We start from the raw sequence: 16,619 nt of genomic DNA on the forward strand, positions 1-16,619 counted from the left end.
ACACAGGAACAGGAGGTGGCCGTTCAGCCCGCCTCGAGCCTGTTACGTTAGGAACAGGAGGAGGCCATTCAGCCCCCTCGAGTCTGTTACATTAGGAACAGAAGGAGGCCATTCAGCCCCTCGAGCCTGTTGCATTAGGAACAGGAGGAGGCCGTTCAGCCCCCTCGAGCCTGTTACATTAGGAACAGGAGGAGGTCGTTCAGCCCCCTCGAGCCTGTTACATTAGGAACAGGAGGCCATTCAGCCCCTCGAGCCTGTTACATTAGGAACAGGAGGAGGCTATTCAGCCCCTCAAGCCTGTTACATTAGGAACAGGAGGAGGCCATTCAGCCCCCTCGAGCCTGTTACATTAGGAACAGGAGGAGGCCATTCAGCCCCTCGAGCCTGTTACATTAGGAACAGGAGGAGGCCATTCAGCCCCTCGAGCCTGTTACATTAGGAACAGGAGGAGGCCATTCAGCCCCTCGAGCCTGTTACATTAGGAACAGGAGGCCATTCAGGCCCTCGAGCCTGTTACATTAGGAACAAGACGAGGCCATTCAGCCCCTTGAGCCTGTTACATTAGGAACAGGAGGAGGCCATTCAGCCCCTTGAGCCTGTTACATTAGGAACAGGAGGAGGCCGTTCAACCCCCTCGAGCCTGTTAGATTAGGAACAGTAGGCGGCCGTTCAGCCCCTCGAGCCTGTTACATTAGGAACAGGAGGAGGTGATTCAGCCCCCTCGAGCCTGTTACATTAGGAACAGGAGGAGGCCATTCAGCCCCCTCGAGCCTGTTACATTAGGAACAAGAGGAGGCCATTCAGTCCCTCGAGCCTGTTACATTAGGAACAGGAGGAGGCCGTTCAGCCCCCTCGAGCCTGTTACATTAGGAACAGGAGGAGGCCGTTCAGCCCCCTCGAGCCTGTTACATTAGGAACAGGAGGAGGCCATTCAGCCCCCTCGAGCCTGTTACATTAGGAACAGGAGGAGGCCATTCAGCCCCCTCGAGCCTGTTACATAAGGAACAGGAGGAGGCCATTCAGCCCCTCGAGCCTGTTACATTAGGAACAGGAGGAGGCCATTCAGCCCCCTCGAGCCTGTTACATTAGGAACAGGAGGTATTATTCTGGTAAACCTACGCTGCACTCCCTCCAAGGCCAATATATCCTTCCGAAGGTGTGGGGCCCAGAACTGCTCACAGTGCTCCAGGTGTGGTCTAACTAGGGTTTTGTATCGCTGTAGCATAACTCCCTCCCCTTTATATTCCAGCCCTCGAGTTATAAAGGCTAACATTCCATTAGCCTTTGTCATTATCTCTCTTGTACCTGACCAGGACATGTTAGACATCTGTGTACAAGGACCCCTGAATCTCTTTGGACCTCCACCGTTCCTAGCTATTCACCATTTTTACTCTTGGCTCGGTGGGGTTGTAAACAGTTCCTGGCGTGCTGGTGCAGCCCTCCTGTACATCTCCCCGCCAGTGGCTGCTCTTCACGTTTTGACCCCAGGCAACGAAGCTCAGCAGGCTATTCGACTCTGGAGGGCATCGCAGATCCGCACAATCGTGGCCTCGCCCAACTTCCACACAGGTGGGCCTCCCAACAAGGGTCAGTGGACAGTAAGCAGAAGCCTCCCTAATTGAGGGGCATGATTAGTCTGTGTCTAACCCGTGCTGTACCTGCCCTGGGAGTGTTTGATGGGGACAGTGTAGAGGGAGTTTTACTCTGTGTCTAACCCGTGCTGTACCTGCCCTGGGAGTGTTTGATGGGACAGTGTAGAGAGAGCTTTACTCTGTATCTAACCCGTGCTGTACCTGCCCTGGGAGTGTTTGATGGGGACAGTGTAGAGGGAGATTTACTCTGTATCTAACTCGTGCTGTACCTGCCCTGGGAGTGTTTGATGGGGACAGTGTAGAGGGAGCTTTACTCTGTATCTAACCCGTGCTGTACCTGCCCTGGGAGTGTTTGATGGGAAAGTGTAGAGGGAGATTTACTCTGTATCTAACTCGTGCTGTATCTGCCCTGTGAGTGTTTGATGGGACAGTGTAGAGGGAGATTTACTCTGTATCTAACCCGTGCTGTACCTGCCCTGGGAGTGTTTGATGAGACAGTGTAGAGGGAGCTTTACTCTGTATCTAACCCGTGCTGTACCTGCCCTGGGAGTGTTTGATGGGGACAGTGTAGAGGGAGCTTTACTCTGTATCTAACCCGTGCTGTACCTGCCCTGGGAGTGTTTGATGGGGACAGTGTAGAGGGAGCTTTACTCTGTATCTAACCCGTGCTGTACCTGCCCTGGGAGTGTTTGATGGGGACAGTGTAGAGGGAGCTTTACTCTGTGTCTAACCCGTGCTGTACCTGCCCTGGGAGTGTTTGATGGGACAGTGTAGAGGGAGCTTTACTCTGTATCTAACCCGTGCTGTACCTGCCCTGGGAGTGTTTGATGGGGACAGTGTAGAGGGAGCTTTACGCTGTATCTAACACGTGCTGTAGCTGCCCTGGGAGTGTTTGATGGGACAGTGTAGAGGGAGCTTTACTCTGTATCTAACCCGTGCTGTACCTGCCCTGGGAGTGTTTGATGGGAGAACGAAGTGACTGAAAAGTGATCCAACCCTTGCATTAAATGCCTCATAAAGTACGGATACAATCCTGACAGTGAATGTTGGTAGAAAAGTCTCTCGTGTTTGCTTAAGCACAGGTTCCTGTGCAGATAATGTGGTGTGTCTTCAATCTCCCAGGTCTCCCTGGACTACTTAACACCAGCAAATAGCTACAGTTATCTCTTATTCAGCAACATCTATCTCCCAGCCTGCAGAGATAAGATGTCCTGTGGGACGGGGCAACTTGTTACTAACTCCAGGATCTGTTATTGTTGGCCACCGCAAAACCACTGCAGCCCAAATTAAATCTCTTCCTGGAAATCCTCTCCCGATATCTTCGCAAAATAAATTACTCCCAGTTTCTCTTCTCCTCACTTGCAGGGGCAGAGTTTCCTCACTCCCCTCCCGTCTCGCTCCACCAGCCCCACCGTTCCCCTTCACCCCTCGCCCCATCCCTCACGCCCACCTCCCCTTATTAAATCTCCCCTTAACCTTCTCTGCTCTAAGGAGAACAACCCCAGCTTCTCCAGTCTCTCCACGTCACTGAAGTCCCTCATCCCTGGTACCATTCTGGTCAATCTCCTCTAAACCTTCTCTGCTCCAAGGAGAACAACCCCAGCTTCTCCAGTCTCTCCACATCACTGAAGTCCCTCATCCCTGGTACCATTCTGGTCAATCTCCCCTTAACCTTCTCTGCTCTAAGGAGAACAATCCCAGCTTCTCCAGTCTCTCCACGTCACTGAAGTCCCTCATCCCTGGTACCATTCTGGTCAATCTCCACTTAACCTTCTCTGCTCTAAGGAGAACAATCCCAGCTTCTCCAGTCTCTCCACATCACTGAAGTCCCTCATCCCCGGTACCATTCTGGTCAATCTCCCCTTAACCTGCTCTGCTCTAAGGAGAACAACCCCAGCTTCTCCAGTCTCTCCACATCACTGAAGTCCCTCATCCCCGGTACCATTCTGGTCAATCTCCCCTTAACCTTCTCTGCTCTAAGGAGAACAACCCCAGCTTCTCCAGTCTCTCCACATCACTGAAGTCCCTCATCCCCGGTACCATTCTGGTCAATCTCCCCTTAACCTTCTCTGCTCTAAGGAGAACAACCCCAGCTTCTCCAGTCTCTCCACATCACTGAAGTCCCTCATCCCTGGTACCATTCTGGTCAATCTCCCCTTAACCTTCTCTGCTCTAAGGAGAACAATCCCAGCTTCTCCAGTCTCTCCACATCACTGAAGTCCCTCATCCCCGGTACCATTCTGGTCAATCTCCCCTTAACCTTCTCTGCTCCAAGGAGAACAATCCCAGCTTCTCCAGTCTCTCCGCATCACTGAAGTCCCTCATCCCTGGTACCATCCTGGTCAATCTCCCCTTAACCTTCTCTGCTCTAAGGAGAACAATCCCAGCTTCTCCAGTCTCTCCACATCACTGAAGTCCCTCATCCCTGGTACCATTCTGGTCAATCTCCCCTTAACCTTCTCTGCTCTAAGGAGAACAACCCCAGCTTCTCCAGTCTCTCCACATCACTGAAGTCTCTCATCCCTGGTACCATTCTGGTCAATCTCCCCTTAACCTTCTCTGTTCTAAGGAGAACAACCCCAGCTTCTCCAGTCTCTCCACATCACTGAAGTCCCTCATCCCTGGTACCATTCTGGTCAATCTCCCCTTAACCTTCTCTGCTCTAAGGAGAACAACCCCAGCTTCTCCAGTCTCTCCACATCACTGAAGTCCCTCATCCCTGGTACCATTCTGGTCAATCTCCCCTTAACCTTCTCTGCTCTAAGGAGAACAATCCCAGCTTCTCCAGTCTCTCCACATCACTGAAGTCCCTCATCCCTGGTACCATTCTGGTCAATCTCCCCTTAACCTTCTCTGCTCTAAGGAGAACAACCCCATCTTCTCCAGTCTCTCCGCATCACTGAAGTCTCTCATCCCCGGTACCATTCTGGTCAATCTCCCCTTTACATCAGCCAGGGTTCCCGCTCCTGATTGATATCTAGTGACTCCCCACCCCACAATGTTGCCGGGATAGGCCCTTGCAGAGGTCACAACAAGAACAAACACCTGCATTTATATAGCGCCTTTAACGTAGTAAAATGTCCCAAGGCGCTTCACAGGAACGTAAATCAGACAAAATTTGACCCCAAGCCACATATTGGGGACCGGCGACCAAAAGCTGGGTCAAAGAGGTCGGATTTAAGGAGCGTCTTAACGGAGGAGAGAGAGGGGAGGAGAGGTTTAGGGAGGGAACTCCAGAGCTCGGGGCCCTGGCGCGGTCGCCATTGGTGGAGCGATGGAAATCGGGGTGATGCGCGAGAGGCCAGAACTGGAGGAGCGCAGATATCTGTGAGGGTTGTAGGGGACTGGAGGAGGTTACAGAGATAGGGAGGGTTGTAGGGGACTGGAGGAGGTTACAGAGATAGGGAGGGTTGTAGGGGACTGGAGGAGGTTACAGAGATAGGGAGGGTTGTAGGGGCTGGAGGAGGTTACAGAGATAGGGAGGGTTGTAGGGGCTGGAGGAGGTTACAGAGATAGGGAGGGTTGTAGGGGACTGGAGGAGGTTACAGAGATAGGGAGGGTTGTAGGGACTGGAGGAGGTTACAGAGATAGGGAGGGTTGTAGGGGACTGGAGGAGGTTACAGAGATAGGGAGGGTTGTAGGGGCTGGAGGAGGTTACAGAGATAGGGAGGGTTGTAGGGGCTGGAGGAGGTTACAGAGATAGGGAGGGTTGTAGGGGACTGGAGGAGGTTACAGAGATAGGGAGGGTTGTAGGGGACTGGAGGAGGTTACAGAGATAGGGAGTGTTGTAGGGGCTGGAGGAGGTTACAGAGATAGGGAGGGTTGTAGGGTTGGAGGAGGTTACAGAGATAGGAGGCTTGTAGGGGCTGGAGGAAGTTACAGAGATAGGGAGGGTTGTAGGGGCTGGAGGAAGTTACAGAGATAGGGAGGGTTGTAGGGGCTGGAGAACTTACAGAGATAGGGAGGGTTGTAGGGGCTGGAGGAAGTTACAGAGATAGGGAGGGTTGTAGGGGCTGGAGGAAGTTACAGAGATAGGGAGGTTGTAGGGGGCTGGAGGAGGTTACAGAGATAGGGAGGGTTGTAGGGGCTGAGGAGGTTACAGAGATAGGGAGGGTTGTAGGGGCTGGAGGAAGTTACAGAGTAGGGAGGGTTGTAGGGGCTGGAGGAGGTTACAGAGATAGGGAGTGTTGTAGGGTTGGAGGAGGTTACAGAGATAGGGAGGGTTGTAGGGGCTGGAGAAGTTACAGAGATAGGGAGGGTTGTAGGGGCTGGACGAGGTTACAAAGGTAGGGAGGGTTGTAGGTGCTGGAGGAGGTTACAGAGGTAGGGAGGGTTGTAGGGGCTGGAGGAGGTTACAGAGATAGGGAGGGTTGTAGGGGCAGGAGGAGGTTACAGAGACAGGGAGTGTTGTAGGGGCTGGAGGAGGTTACAGAGATAGGGAGGGTTGTAGGGGGCTGGAGGAGGTTACAGAGTTAGGGAGGGGTGTAGTGGCTGGAGGAGGTTACAGAGATAGGGAGGGTTGTAGGGCTGGCGGAGGTTACAGAGATAGGGAGGGTTGTAGAGGGCTGGAGGAGGTTACAGAGATAGGGAGGGTTGTAGGGGCTGGAGGAGGTTACAGAGATAGGGAGGGTTGTAGGGGCTGGGGAGGTTACAGAGATAGGGAGGGTTGTAGGGGGCTGGAGGAGGTTGCAGAGATAGGAGGGTTGTAGGGGCAGGAGGAGGTTACAGAGACAGGGAGTGTTGTGGGGGCTGGAGGTGGTTACAGAGACAGGGAGGGTTGTAGGGACTGGAGGAGGTTACAGAGATAGGGAGGGTTGTAGGGGGCTGGAGGAGGTTACAGAGATAGGAGGGTTGTGGGGGCTGGAGGAGGTTACAGAGATAGGAAGGTTGTAGGGGCTGGAGGAGGTTACAGAGTTAGGGGAGGGTTGTAGGGGCTGGAGGAGGTTACAGAGATAGGGAGGGTTGTAGGGCTGGAGGAGGTTACAGAGATAAGGAGGGTTGTAGGGCTGGATGAGGTTACAGAGATAGGGAGGTTTGTAGGGGGCTGGAGGAGGTTACAGAGATATGGAGGGTTGTAGGGGGCTGGAGGAGGTTACAGAGATAGGGAGGGTTGTAGGGGCTGGAGGAGGTTACAGAGATAGGGAGGGTTGTAGGGGCTGGAGGAGGTTACAGAGATAGGAGGGTTGTAGGGAGCTGGAGGAGGTTACAGAGATAGGGAGGTTGTAGGGGCAGGAGGAGGTTACAGAGACAGGGAGTGTTGTGGGGGCTGGAGGTGGTTACAGAGATAGGGAGGGTTGTAGGGACTGGAGGAGGTTACAGAGATAGGGAGGGTTGTAGGGGCTGGAGGAGGTTACAGAGATAGGAGGGTTGTGGGGGCTGGAGGAGGTACAGAGATAGGGAAGGTGTAGGGGCTGGAGGAGGTTACAGAGTTAGGGAGGAGGAGGTTACAGAGATAGGGAGGGTTTGTAGGGCTGGAGGAGGTTACAGAGATAAGGAGGGTTGTAGGGGCTGGATGAGGTTACAGAGATAGGGAGGTTTGTAGGGGCTGGAGGAGGTTACAGAGATAGGGAGGGTTGTAGGGGGCTGGAGGAGGTTACAGAGATAGGGAGGGTTGTAGGGGCTGGAGGAGGTTACAGAGATAGGGAGGGTTGTAGGGTCTGGAGGAGGTTACAGAGATAGGGAGGGTTGTAGGGGCTGGAGGACGTTACAGAGATAGGGAGGGTTGTAGGGGCTGGAGGAGGTTACAGAGATAGGGAGGGTTGTAGGGGCTGGACGAGGTTACAAAGGTAGGGAGGATTGTAGGTGCTGGAGGAGGTTACAGAGATAGGGAGGGTTGTACGGGCTGGAGGAGGTTACGGAGATAGGGAGGGTTGTAGGGGCTGGAGGAGGTTACAGAGATAGGGAGGGTTGTAGGGGCAGGAGGAGGTTACAGAGACAGGGAGTGTTGTAAGGGGCTGGTGGAGGTTACAGAGATAGGGAGGGTTGTCGGGGGCTGGAGGAGGTTACAGAGTTAGGGAGGGTTGTAGAGGCTGGAGGAGGTTACAGAGATAGGGAGGGTTGTAGAGGGCTGGAGGAGGTTACAGAGATAGGGAGGGTTGTAGTGGCTGGAGGAGGTTACAGAGATAGGGAGGGTTGTAGGGGCTGGAGGAGGTTACAGAGATAGGGAGGGATGTAGGGGGCTGGAGGAGGTTACAGAGATAGGGAGGGTTGTAGGGGCAGGAGGAGGTTACAGAGATAGGGAGGGTTGTAGGGGCTGGAGGAGGTTACAGAGATAGGGAGGGTTGTAGAGGGCTGGAGGAGGTTACAGAGATAGGGAGGGTTGTAGTGGCTGGAGGAGGTTACAGAGATAGGGAGGGTTGTAGGGGCTGGAGGAGGTTACAGAGATAGGGAGGGATGTAGGGGGCTGGAGGAGGTTACAGAGATAGGGAGGGTTGTAGGGGCAGGAGGAGGTTACAGAGACAGGGAGTGTTGTGGGGCTGGAGGAGGTTACAGAGATAGGGAGGGTTGTCGGGGCTGGAGGATGTTACAGAGAGGGAGGGTTGTAGGGACTGGAGGAGGTTACAGAGATAGGGAGGGTTGTAGGGGCTGGAGGAGGTTACAGAGATAGGGAGGGTTGTGGGGGCTGGAGGAGGTTACAGAGATAGGGAAGGTTGTAGCGGCTGGAGGAGGTTACAGAGTTAGGGAGGGTTGTAGGGGCTGGAGGAGGTTACAGATATAGGGAGGGTTGTAGGGCTGGAGGAGGTTACAGAGATAAGGAGGGTTGTAGGGGCTGGATGAGGTTACAGAGATAGGGAGGTTTGTAGGGGGCTGGAGGAGGTTACAGAGATAGGGAGGGTTGTAGGGGCTGGAGGAGGTTACAGAGATAGGGAGTGTTGTAGGGGGCTGGAGAAGGTTACAGAGATAGGGAGGGTTGTAGGGGCTGGATGAGGTTACAGAGATAGGGAGGGTTGTAGGGGCTGCAGGAGGTTACAGAGATAGGGAGGTTTGTAGGGGCTGGAGGAGGTTACAGAGATAGGGAGTGTTGTGGGGGCTGGAGGAGGTTACAGAGATAGGGAGGGTTGTCGGGGCTGGAGGATGTTACAGAGAGGGAGGGTTGTAGGGACTGGAGGAGGTTACAGAGATAGGGAGGGTTGTAGGGGCTGGAGGAGGTTACAGAGATAGGGAGGGTTGTGGGGGCTGGAGGAGGTTACAGAGATAGGGAAGGTTGTAGCGGCTGGAGGAGGTTACAGAGTTAGGGAGGGTTGTAGGGGCTGGAGGAGGTTACAGATATAGGGAGGGTTGTAGGGCTGGAGGAGGTTACAGAGATAAGGAGGGTTGTAGGGGCTGGATGAGGTTACAGAGATAGGGAGGTTTGTAGGGGGCTGGAGGAGGTTACAGAGATAGGGAGGGTTGTAGGGGCTGGAGGAGGTTACAGAGATAGGGAGTGTTGTAGGGGGCTGGAGAAGGTTACAGAGATAGGGAGGGTTGTAGGGGCTGGATGAGGTTACAGAGATAGGGAGGGTTGTAGGGCTGGCGGAGGTTACAGAGATAGGGAGGGTTGTAGGGGCTGGAGGAGGTTACAGAGATAGGGAGGGTTGTAGGGGCTGGAGGAGGTTACAGAGATAGGGAGGGTTGTAGGGGGCTGGAGGAGGTGACAGAGATAGGGAGGGTTGTAGGGGCTGGAGGAGGTTTCAGGAGATAGGGAGGGTTGTAGGGGCTGGAGGAGGTTACAGAGATAGGGAGGGTTGTAGGGCTGGAGGAGGTTACAGAGATACGGAGGGTTGTAGGGGCTGCAGGAGGTTACAGAGATAGGGAGGTTTGTAGGGGCTGGAGGAGGTTACAGAGATAGGGAGGGTTGTAGGGGCTGGAGGAGGTTACAGAGATAGGGAGGGTTGTAGGGGCTGGAGGAGGTTACAGCGATAGGGAGGGTTGTAGGGGCTGGAGGAGCTTACAGAGATAGGGAGGGTTGTAGGGGCTGGAGGAGGTTACAGAGATAGGGAGGGTTGTAGGGGCTGGAGGAGGTTACAGAGATAGGGAGGGTTGTAGGGGCTGGAGGAGGTTACAGAGATAGGGAGGGTTGTAGTGGCTGGAGGAGGTTACAGAGATAGGGAGGGTTGTAGGGCTGGAGGAGGTTACAGAGATAGGGAGGGTTGTAGGGGCTGGAGGAGGTTACAGAGATAGGGAGGGTTGTAGGGGCTGGAGGAGGTTACTTAGATAGGGAGAGTTGTAGGGGCTGGAGGAGGTTACAGAGATAGGGAGGGTTGTAGTGGCTGGAGGAGGTTACAGAGATAGGGAGGGTTGTAGGGGCTGGAGGAGATTACAGAGATAGGGAGGGTTGTAGGGGCTGGAGGAGATTACAAAGATAGGGAGAGGGGGTTTGAGGAGGCCACGGAGGGATTTGAACAGGAGGACGGAGAATTTTAAAAATCTGAGCCAGCGGGGGACCGGGAGCCAGTGTAGGCCAGCGAGCACAGAGGAGGGTGATGGGTGAGCGGGACTCGGGGCGAGTTAGGACACGGTGGGGCAGCGGAGTTTAAGACGAGTGGATGGTTACGGAGCGTGGAAGGTTGGAGGCCGGCCGGGTTGGGGAAGGAGGAGGGAAGGGCGGGCTGGTGTGGCGGGCGGGGGGAGAGGGTTCGGGTGGAGGCACGGCGGTCCCACTCACCGAGTTGATGCAGACGAGCTCCTTGTTCAGGAGCCAGGGCAGGGAGAGCATGCCCTCCCCGCGGTAGCAGGATTGTATCCGCTCCCGGATGCGCTCCTTGATGGCGCCGATGGTGAAGAGGCAGAGGACGGACTCGCCCGGCGGGTCGGCCCGGTGCTTCTGGCCTTGGGAGAAGACGGCGAACAGGACGTCCTCTTCCTCCGACACCCCCAGTGACTTGGCCAGCAGGCGGCCCGGCTTGGCCAGGTGGGCGGCCTGCACCAGGCGGTACTCCACCCCCTCCCGGGTGCAGCCGATGGGGAACTCCACGTAGGAGTAGAACTTGGCGTCGTCGGCGCACAGCCGCACGATCTTGGAGGTGTAGAAGGGCTCGCCGGCCGAGTCCGGGGAGGTCAGCTCCGTGTCCAGCTGCAGGGTGACAAAGTAGACAAACTGCTGGCTCGCGAAGGCGTAGATGTAGTAGATGTCAAAGGCCGGGAACTTGGAGAGAGTGTCCGAGGGGATCTTCAGCTGTGAGGAGACGAACTCGTCCTGGTAGACCAGGCCAAACATCCGGGTGTCCTCGGCGTGCCGGGCCAGGCGCCGGCTAGACAGGGTGGGGAAGTACTCGGACTTGCCGTCGATGGAGGTGCCAATGAAGAGGCTGCTCTCGCCTGCCGCGCCGGGGCTGGGCACCGCCACGCCGGCCATGGCGCCCGACTCGTTGACGCTGGAGAGGTAGTGCTCCTTGCGGTGGTGGGGCTCGCCCAGCTTGAAGAGGTCGCCCAGCCGCAGGAACTGGCAGACCCCCTGCCAGACACTGCCGCAGGCCACCAGCCGCCGGCCCGGGTAGTCGATCAGCAGCAGCTTGTTGACGTTTGCGGCCGGCGCCAGGCCCTGAGCGCAGGCCCGCACGCTGGGCGGCGGGTAGCAGCGGGCGTTGTCCTCCACCGGGCCGGTCAGGTGCCGCCGCAGCTCGGTCAGGTTGGGCGAGAGCTTGTAGACCCGGTTGACCCCGCCCAGGTAGACCTCGCCTGTCTGGCGGTGCACCGTCAAGTGCGCCAGGCTCGTGCCCGCCACCGAGTAGCTGCGGAACTCCGGCCGGTGAGCGGCGGCCAAATCCGCGGCTGTCCCCCACAGCACCAGCCCAATCAGGTAGGTGGCCATCCCGTGGCCCTCTCGTCTCCGTCTTTTTCTTTGCAGCTCCGGCGGAGGGCGGCTTCCGGCTGTACCGCTCGTCCAAAGGCTCATTTCCAACCCTCTCCTCCCTCACTCCCGCTTCGGTCCGCCTTCGGAAAGCAAAATCATTCCTGCAACAGAGAGAGAGAGAAAGACAAGGAGAAAGTTGAACCAGTTTCAGGCCAGGAGAACATCTCCCGGCCACGCAATGGCTAATTTTTGCTGGTAAGGTCCAGCATTTATTGCCCACACCGAACCACCCTCGAGAAGGTGGTGGTGAGCCGCCTTCTTGAACCGCTGCAGTCCGTGTGGTGAAGGTGCTCCCACAGCGCTGTTAGGGAGGGAGTTCCAGGATTTTGACCCGGCGACGATGAAGGATCGGCCGAGATATTTCCAACTCAGGATGGTGTGTGTGACTTGGAGGGGAACTTGGAGGTGGTGGTGTTCCCGTGCGCCCGCTGCCCTTGTCCTTCTAGGTGGAAGAGGTGGCGGGTTTGGGAGGTGCTGCCGAAGAAGCCTTGGCGAGTTGCTGCAGTGCATCTTGTAGATGGTCCACACTGCAGCCACGGTGCGCCGGTGGTGGAGGGAGGGAATGTTTAAGGTGGTGGACGGGGTGCCGATCAAGCGGGCTGCTTTGTCCTGGATGGTGTCGAGCTTCTCGAGTGTTGTTGGAGCTGCAACTCATCCAGGCAAGTGGAGAGTATTCCATCACACCCCTGACTTGTGCCTTGTAGATGGTGGAAAGGCTTTGGGGAGTCAGGAGGTGAGACACCCGCCGCAGAATACCCAGCCTCTGACCTGCTCTTGCTGCCACAGTATTTATGTGGCTGGTCTGTCGGAGCTCCACACCAGCCTCCTCCCGCCCCTCTTCATCTCACCCCAGCACCATATCCTTCTATTCCTTTCTCCCTCATGTGTTTATCCAGCTTCCCCCTTAAATACATCGACACTATTCGCCTCGACCACTCCCTGTGGTAGCGAGTTCCACATTCTCACCACTCTCTGGGGAAAGAAGTTTCTCCTGAATTCCCGATTGGATTTATTGGTGACTCTCCTATATTGATGGCCCCTAGTTCTGTACTGAGGGAGCGCTGCACTGTCGGAGGGGCGGTACTGAGGGAGCGCCGCACTGTCGGAGGGGCGGTACTGAGGGAGCGCCGCACTGTCGGAGGGGCGGTACTGAGGGAGCGCCGCACTGTCGGAGGGGCAGTACTGAGGGAGCGCCGCACTGTCGGAGGGGCGGTACTGAGGGAGCGCCGCACTGTCGGAGGGGCGGTACTGAGGGAGCGCCGCACTGTCGGAGGGGCGGTACGGAGGGAGCGCCGCACTGTCGGGGGGGCGGTACTGAGGGAGCGCCGCACTGTCGGAGGGGCAGTACTGAGGGAGCGCCGCACTGTCGGAGGGGCGGTACTGAGGGAGCGCCGCACTGTCGGAGGGGCGGTACTGAGGGAGCGCCGCACTGTCGGAGGGGCGGTACTGAGGGAGTGCCGCACTGTCGGAGGGGCAGTACTGAGGGAGCGCCGCACTGTCGGAGGGGCGGTACTGAGGGAGCGCCGCGCTGTCGGAGGGGCGGTACTGAGGGAGCGCCGCACTGTCGGAGGGGCGGTACTGAGGGAGCGCCGCACTGTCGGGGGGGCGGTACTGAGGGAGCGCCGCACTGTCGGGGGGGCGGTACTGAGGGAGCGCCGCACTGTCGGAGGGGCGGTACTAAGGGAGCGCCGCACTGTCGGGGGGGCGGTACTGAGGGAGCGCCGCACTGTCGGGGGGGCGGTACTGAGGGAGCGCCGCACTGTCGGGGGGGCGGTACTGAGGGAGCGCCGCACTGTCGGAGGGGCGGTACTGAGGGAGCGCCGCACTGTCGGAGGGGCGGTACTGAGGGAGCGCCGCACTGTCGGAGGGGCGATGCTGAGGGAGCGCCGCACTGTCGGAGGGGCGGTACTGAGGGAGCGCCGCACTGTCGGAGGGGCGGTACTGAGGGAGCGCCGCACTGTCGGAGGGGCGGTACTGAGGGAGCGCCGCACTGTCGGAGGGGCGGTACTGAGGGAGTGCCGCACTGTCGGGGGGGCGGTACTGAGGGAGCGCCGCACTGTCGGAGGGGCGGTACTGAGGGAGCGCCGCACTGTCGGAGGGGCGGTACTGAGGGAGCGCCGCACTGTCGGAGGGGCGGTACTGAGGGAGCGCCGCACTGTCGGGGGGGGCGGTACTGAGGGAGCGCCGCACTGTCGGAGGGGCGGTACTGAGGGAGCGCCGCACTGTCGGAGGGGCGGTACTGAGGGAGCGCCGCACTGTCGGAGGGGCAGTACTGAGGGAGCGCCGCACTGTCGGAGGGGCGGTACTGAGGGAGCGCCGCACTGTCGGAGGGGCGGTACTCACTTTTCATTTGTGACATTGTTGTTTGTGGGAGCTTGCTGTGCGCAAATTGGCATTTTCCTACATTACAATCGTGACCACATTTCAGAAAGTCCTTCATTGGCTGTGAAGCGCTTTGGGACGTCCTGAGTTGGTGAAAGGCGCTGGAGAAATGGGAGTCTTCTTTCTAGGGAGGATGGGAATGTCGCCAACAACAGCCAAAAGGAGATTCCGCTGAATGGCGGATCCCTTGAAGGCAATTATTGTCCCTCCCTCCGTCTGTCTCTCCCTCCCTCCGTCTCTCCCTCCCTCCGTCTGTCTCCCCCTCCCTCCGTCTGTCTCTCCCTCCCTCAGTCTGTCTCTCCCTCCCTCAGTCTGTCTCTCCCTCCCTCCGTCTGTCTCCCCCTCCCTCCGTCTGTCTCTCCCTCCCTCCGTCTGTCTCTCCCTCCCTCAGTCTGTCTCTCCCTCCCTCAGTCTGTCTCTCCCTCCCTCAGTCTGTCTCTCCCTCCCTCAGTCTGTCTCGCCCTCCCTCCGTCTGTCTCTCCCTCCTCAGTCTGTCTCTCCCTCCCTCCGTCTGTCTCCCCCTCCCTCCGTCTGTCTCTCCCTCCCTCCGTCTCTCCCTCCCTCCGTCTGTCTCTCCCTCCCTCCATCTGTCTCCCCCTCCCTCCGTCTGTCTCTCCCTCCCTCCGTCTCTCCCTCCCTCCGTCTGTCTCTCCCTCCCTCCGTCTGTCTCCCCCTCCCTCCGTCTGTCTCTCCCTCCCTCCGTCTCTCCCTCCGTCTGTCTCTCCCTCCCTCCGTCTGTCTCCCCCTCCCTCAGTCTGTCTCCCCCTCCCTCCGTCTGTCTCCCCCTCCCTCCGTCTGTCTCCCCCTCCCTCCGTCTGTCTCTCCCTCCCTCCGTCTGTCTCTCCCTCCCTCAGTCTGTCTCTCCTCCCTCAGTCTGTCTCTCCCTCCCTCAGTCTGTCTCTCCCTCCCTCAGTCTGTCTCTCCCTCCCTCCGTCTGTCTCTCCCTCCCTCCGTCTCTCTCCCTCCCTCAGTCTGTCTCTCCCTCCCTCCGTCTGTCTCTCCCTCCCTCCGCCTGTCTCTCCCCTCCCTCCGTCTGTCTCTCCCTCCCTCCGTCTCTCTCCCTCCCTCAGTCTGTCTCTCCCTCCCTCCGTCTGTCTCCCCCTCCCTCCGTCTGTCTCTCCCTCCCTCCGTCTGTCTCCCCCTCCCTCCGTCTGTCTCTCCCTCCCTCCGTCTGTCTCTCCCTCCCTCCCGTCTGTCTCTCCCTCCCTCCGTCTGTCTCTCCCTCGCTCCGTCTGTCTCTCCCTCCCTCCGTCTGTCTCCCCCTCCCTCCGTCTGTCTCTCCCTCCCTCCGTCTGTCTCTCCCTCCCTCCGTCAGTCTCTCCCTCCCTCCGTCTGTCTCTCCCTCCCTCCGTCTGTCTCTCCCCCTCCCTCCGTCTGTCTCTCCCTCCCTCCGTCTGTCTCCCCCTCCTCCGTCTGTCTCTCCCTCCCCTCAGTCTGTCTCTCCCTCCCTCAGTCTGTCTCCCCCTCCCTCAGTCTGTCTCTCCCTCCCTCCGTCTCTCCCTCCCTCCGTCTGTCTCTCCCTCCCTCCGTCTGTCTCCCCCTCCCTCAGTCTGTCTCCCCCTCCCTCCATCTGTCTCCCCCTCCCTCCGTCTGTCTCTCCCTCCCTCAGTCTGTCTCTCCCTCCCTCAGTCTGTCTCTCCCTCCCTCCGTCTGTCTCTCCCTCCCTCCGTCTCTCTCCCTCCCTCAGTCTGTCTCTCCCTCCCTCCGTCTGTCTCTCCCTCCCTCCGTCTGTCTCTCCCTCCCTCCGTCTGTCTCCCCCTCCCTCCGTCTGTCTCTCCCTCCCTCCGTCTGTCTCTCCCTCCCTCCGTCTGTCTCTCCCTCGCTCCGTCTGTCTCTCCCTCCCTCTGTCTGTCTCCCCCTCCCTCCGTCTGTCTCTCCCTCCCTCCGTCTGTCTCTCCCTCCCTCCGTCAGTCTCTCCCTCCCTCCGTCTGTCTCTCCCTCCCTCAGTCTGTCTCTCCCTCCCTCCGTCTGTCTCTCCCTCCCTCCGTCTGTCTCCCCCTCCCTCCGTCTGTCTCTCCCTCCCTCAGTCTGTCTCTCCCTCCCTCCGTCTGTCTCTCCCTCCCTCCGTCTGTCTCTCCCTCCCTCAGTCTGTCTCTCCCTCCCTCCGTCTGTCTCCCCCTCCCTCCGTCTGTCTCTCCTCCCTCCGTCTGTCTCCCCCTCCCTCCGTCTGTCTCCCCCTCCCTCCGTCTGTCTCTCCCTCCCTCCGTCTGTCTCTCCCTCCCCCGTCTGTCTCTCCCTCCCTCCGTCTGTCTCTCCCTCCCTCCGTCTGTCTCTCCCTCCCCCCGTTTGTCTCTCCCTCCCTCCCTCCCTCTGTCCCTCTCTCCCTCCCTCTCTCCCTCCTTCCCTCTCTCCCTCCCTCTCTCCCTCCGTCCCTCCCTCTGTCCCTCCCTCCCTCCCTCTCTCCCTGCCTCCGTCCCTCCCTCTCTCCCTCCCTCCCTCTGTCCCTCTCTCCCTCTCTCCCTCCCTCCGTCCCTCCCTCTCTCCCTCCCTCCCTCCCTCCCTCCCTCTGTCCCTCCCTCCCTCCCTCTCTCCCTCCCTCTCTCTCCCTCTCTCCCTCCCTCCCTCCCTCTCTCCCTCCCTCTCTCCCTCCCTCCCTCCCTCTCTCCCTCCCTCTCTCTCCCTCCCTCTCTCTCTCTCCCTCCCTCTGTCCCTCTCTCCCTCCCTCTCTCCCTCCCTCCCTCTCTCTCTCTCCCTCCCTCTCTCACATGCTGACAATGTTGAATCTGCCATTCCGAGATGTTGGGGATTTTCCTCACAGGGAGGGTGAGTTGGGAATTTGGCACTGATTACCTTCCAAACCTCTGCATATCCCA

At 58.4% G+C, this 16,619-nt stretch overlaps 1 protein-coding gene across 1 annotated transcript in view; it reads right to left on the reverse strand.

Moving 5' to 3' along the window:
• The window catches only part of LOC147086787 (plexin A3-like), a 220,182-nt gene extending 208,661 nt beyond the window's left edge, over positions 1 to 11,521 (reverse strand). The window contains exon 1 of the mRNA XM_085978971.1: positions 10,237 to 11,521. Coding sequence (XP_085835097.1) covers positions 10,237 to 11,466 — 1,230 coding nt within the window. The 5' untranslated portion in view covers positions 11,467 to 11,521. The remainder of the gene's footprint in view (positions 1 to 10,236) is intronic.
• Between the last annotated feature and the right edge of the window lie 5,098 nt (positions 11,522 to 16,619).

The sequence above is a fragment of the Somniosus microcephalus genome, unplaced genomic scaffold (genome assembly GCF_052327205.1).
Source record: "Somniosus microcephalus isolate GS21.2 unplaced genomic scaffold, FLI_Smic_1.0 unresolved_chr7, whole genome shotgun sequence".
Taxonomy (NCBI): Eukaryota; Metazoa; Chordata; class Chondrichthyes; order Squaliformes; family Somniosidae; genus Somniosus; species Somniosus microcephalus.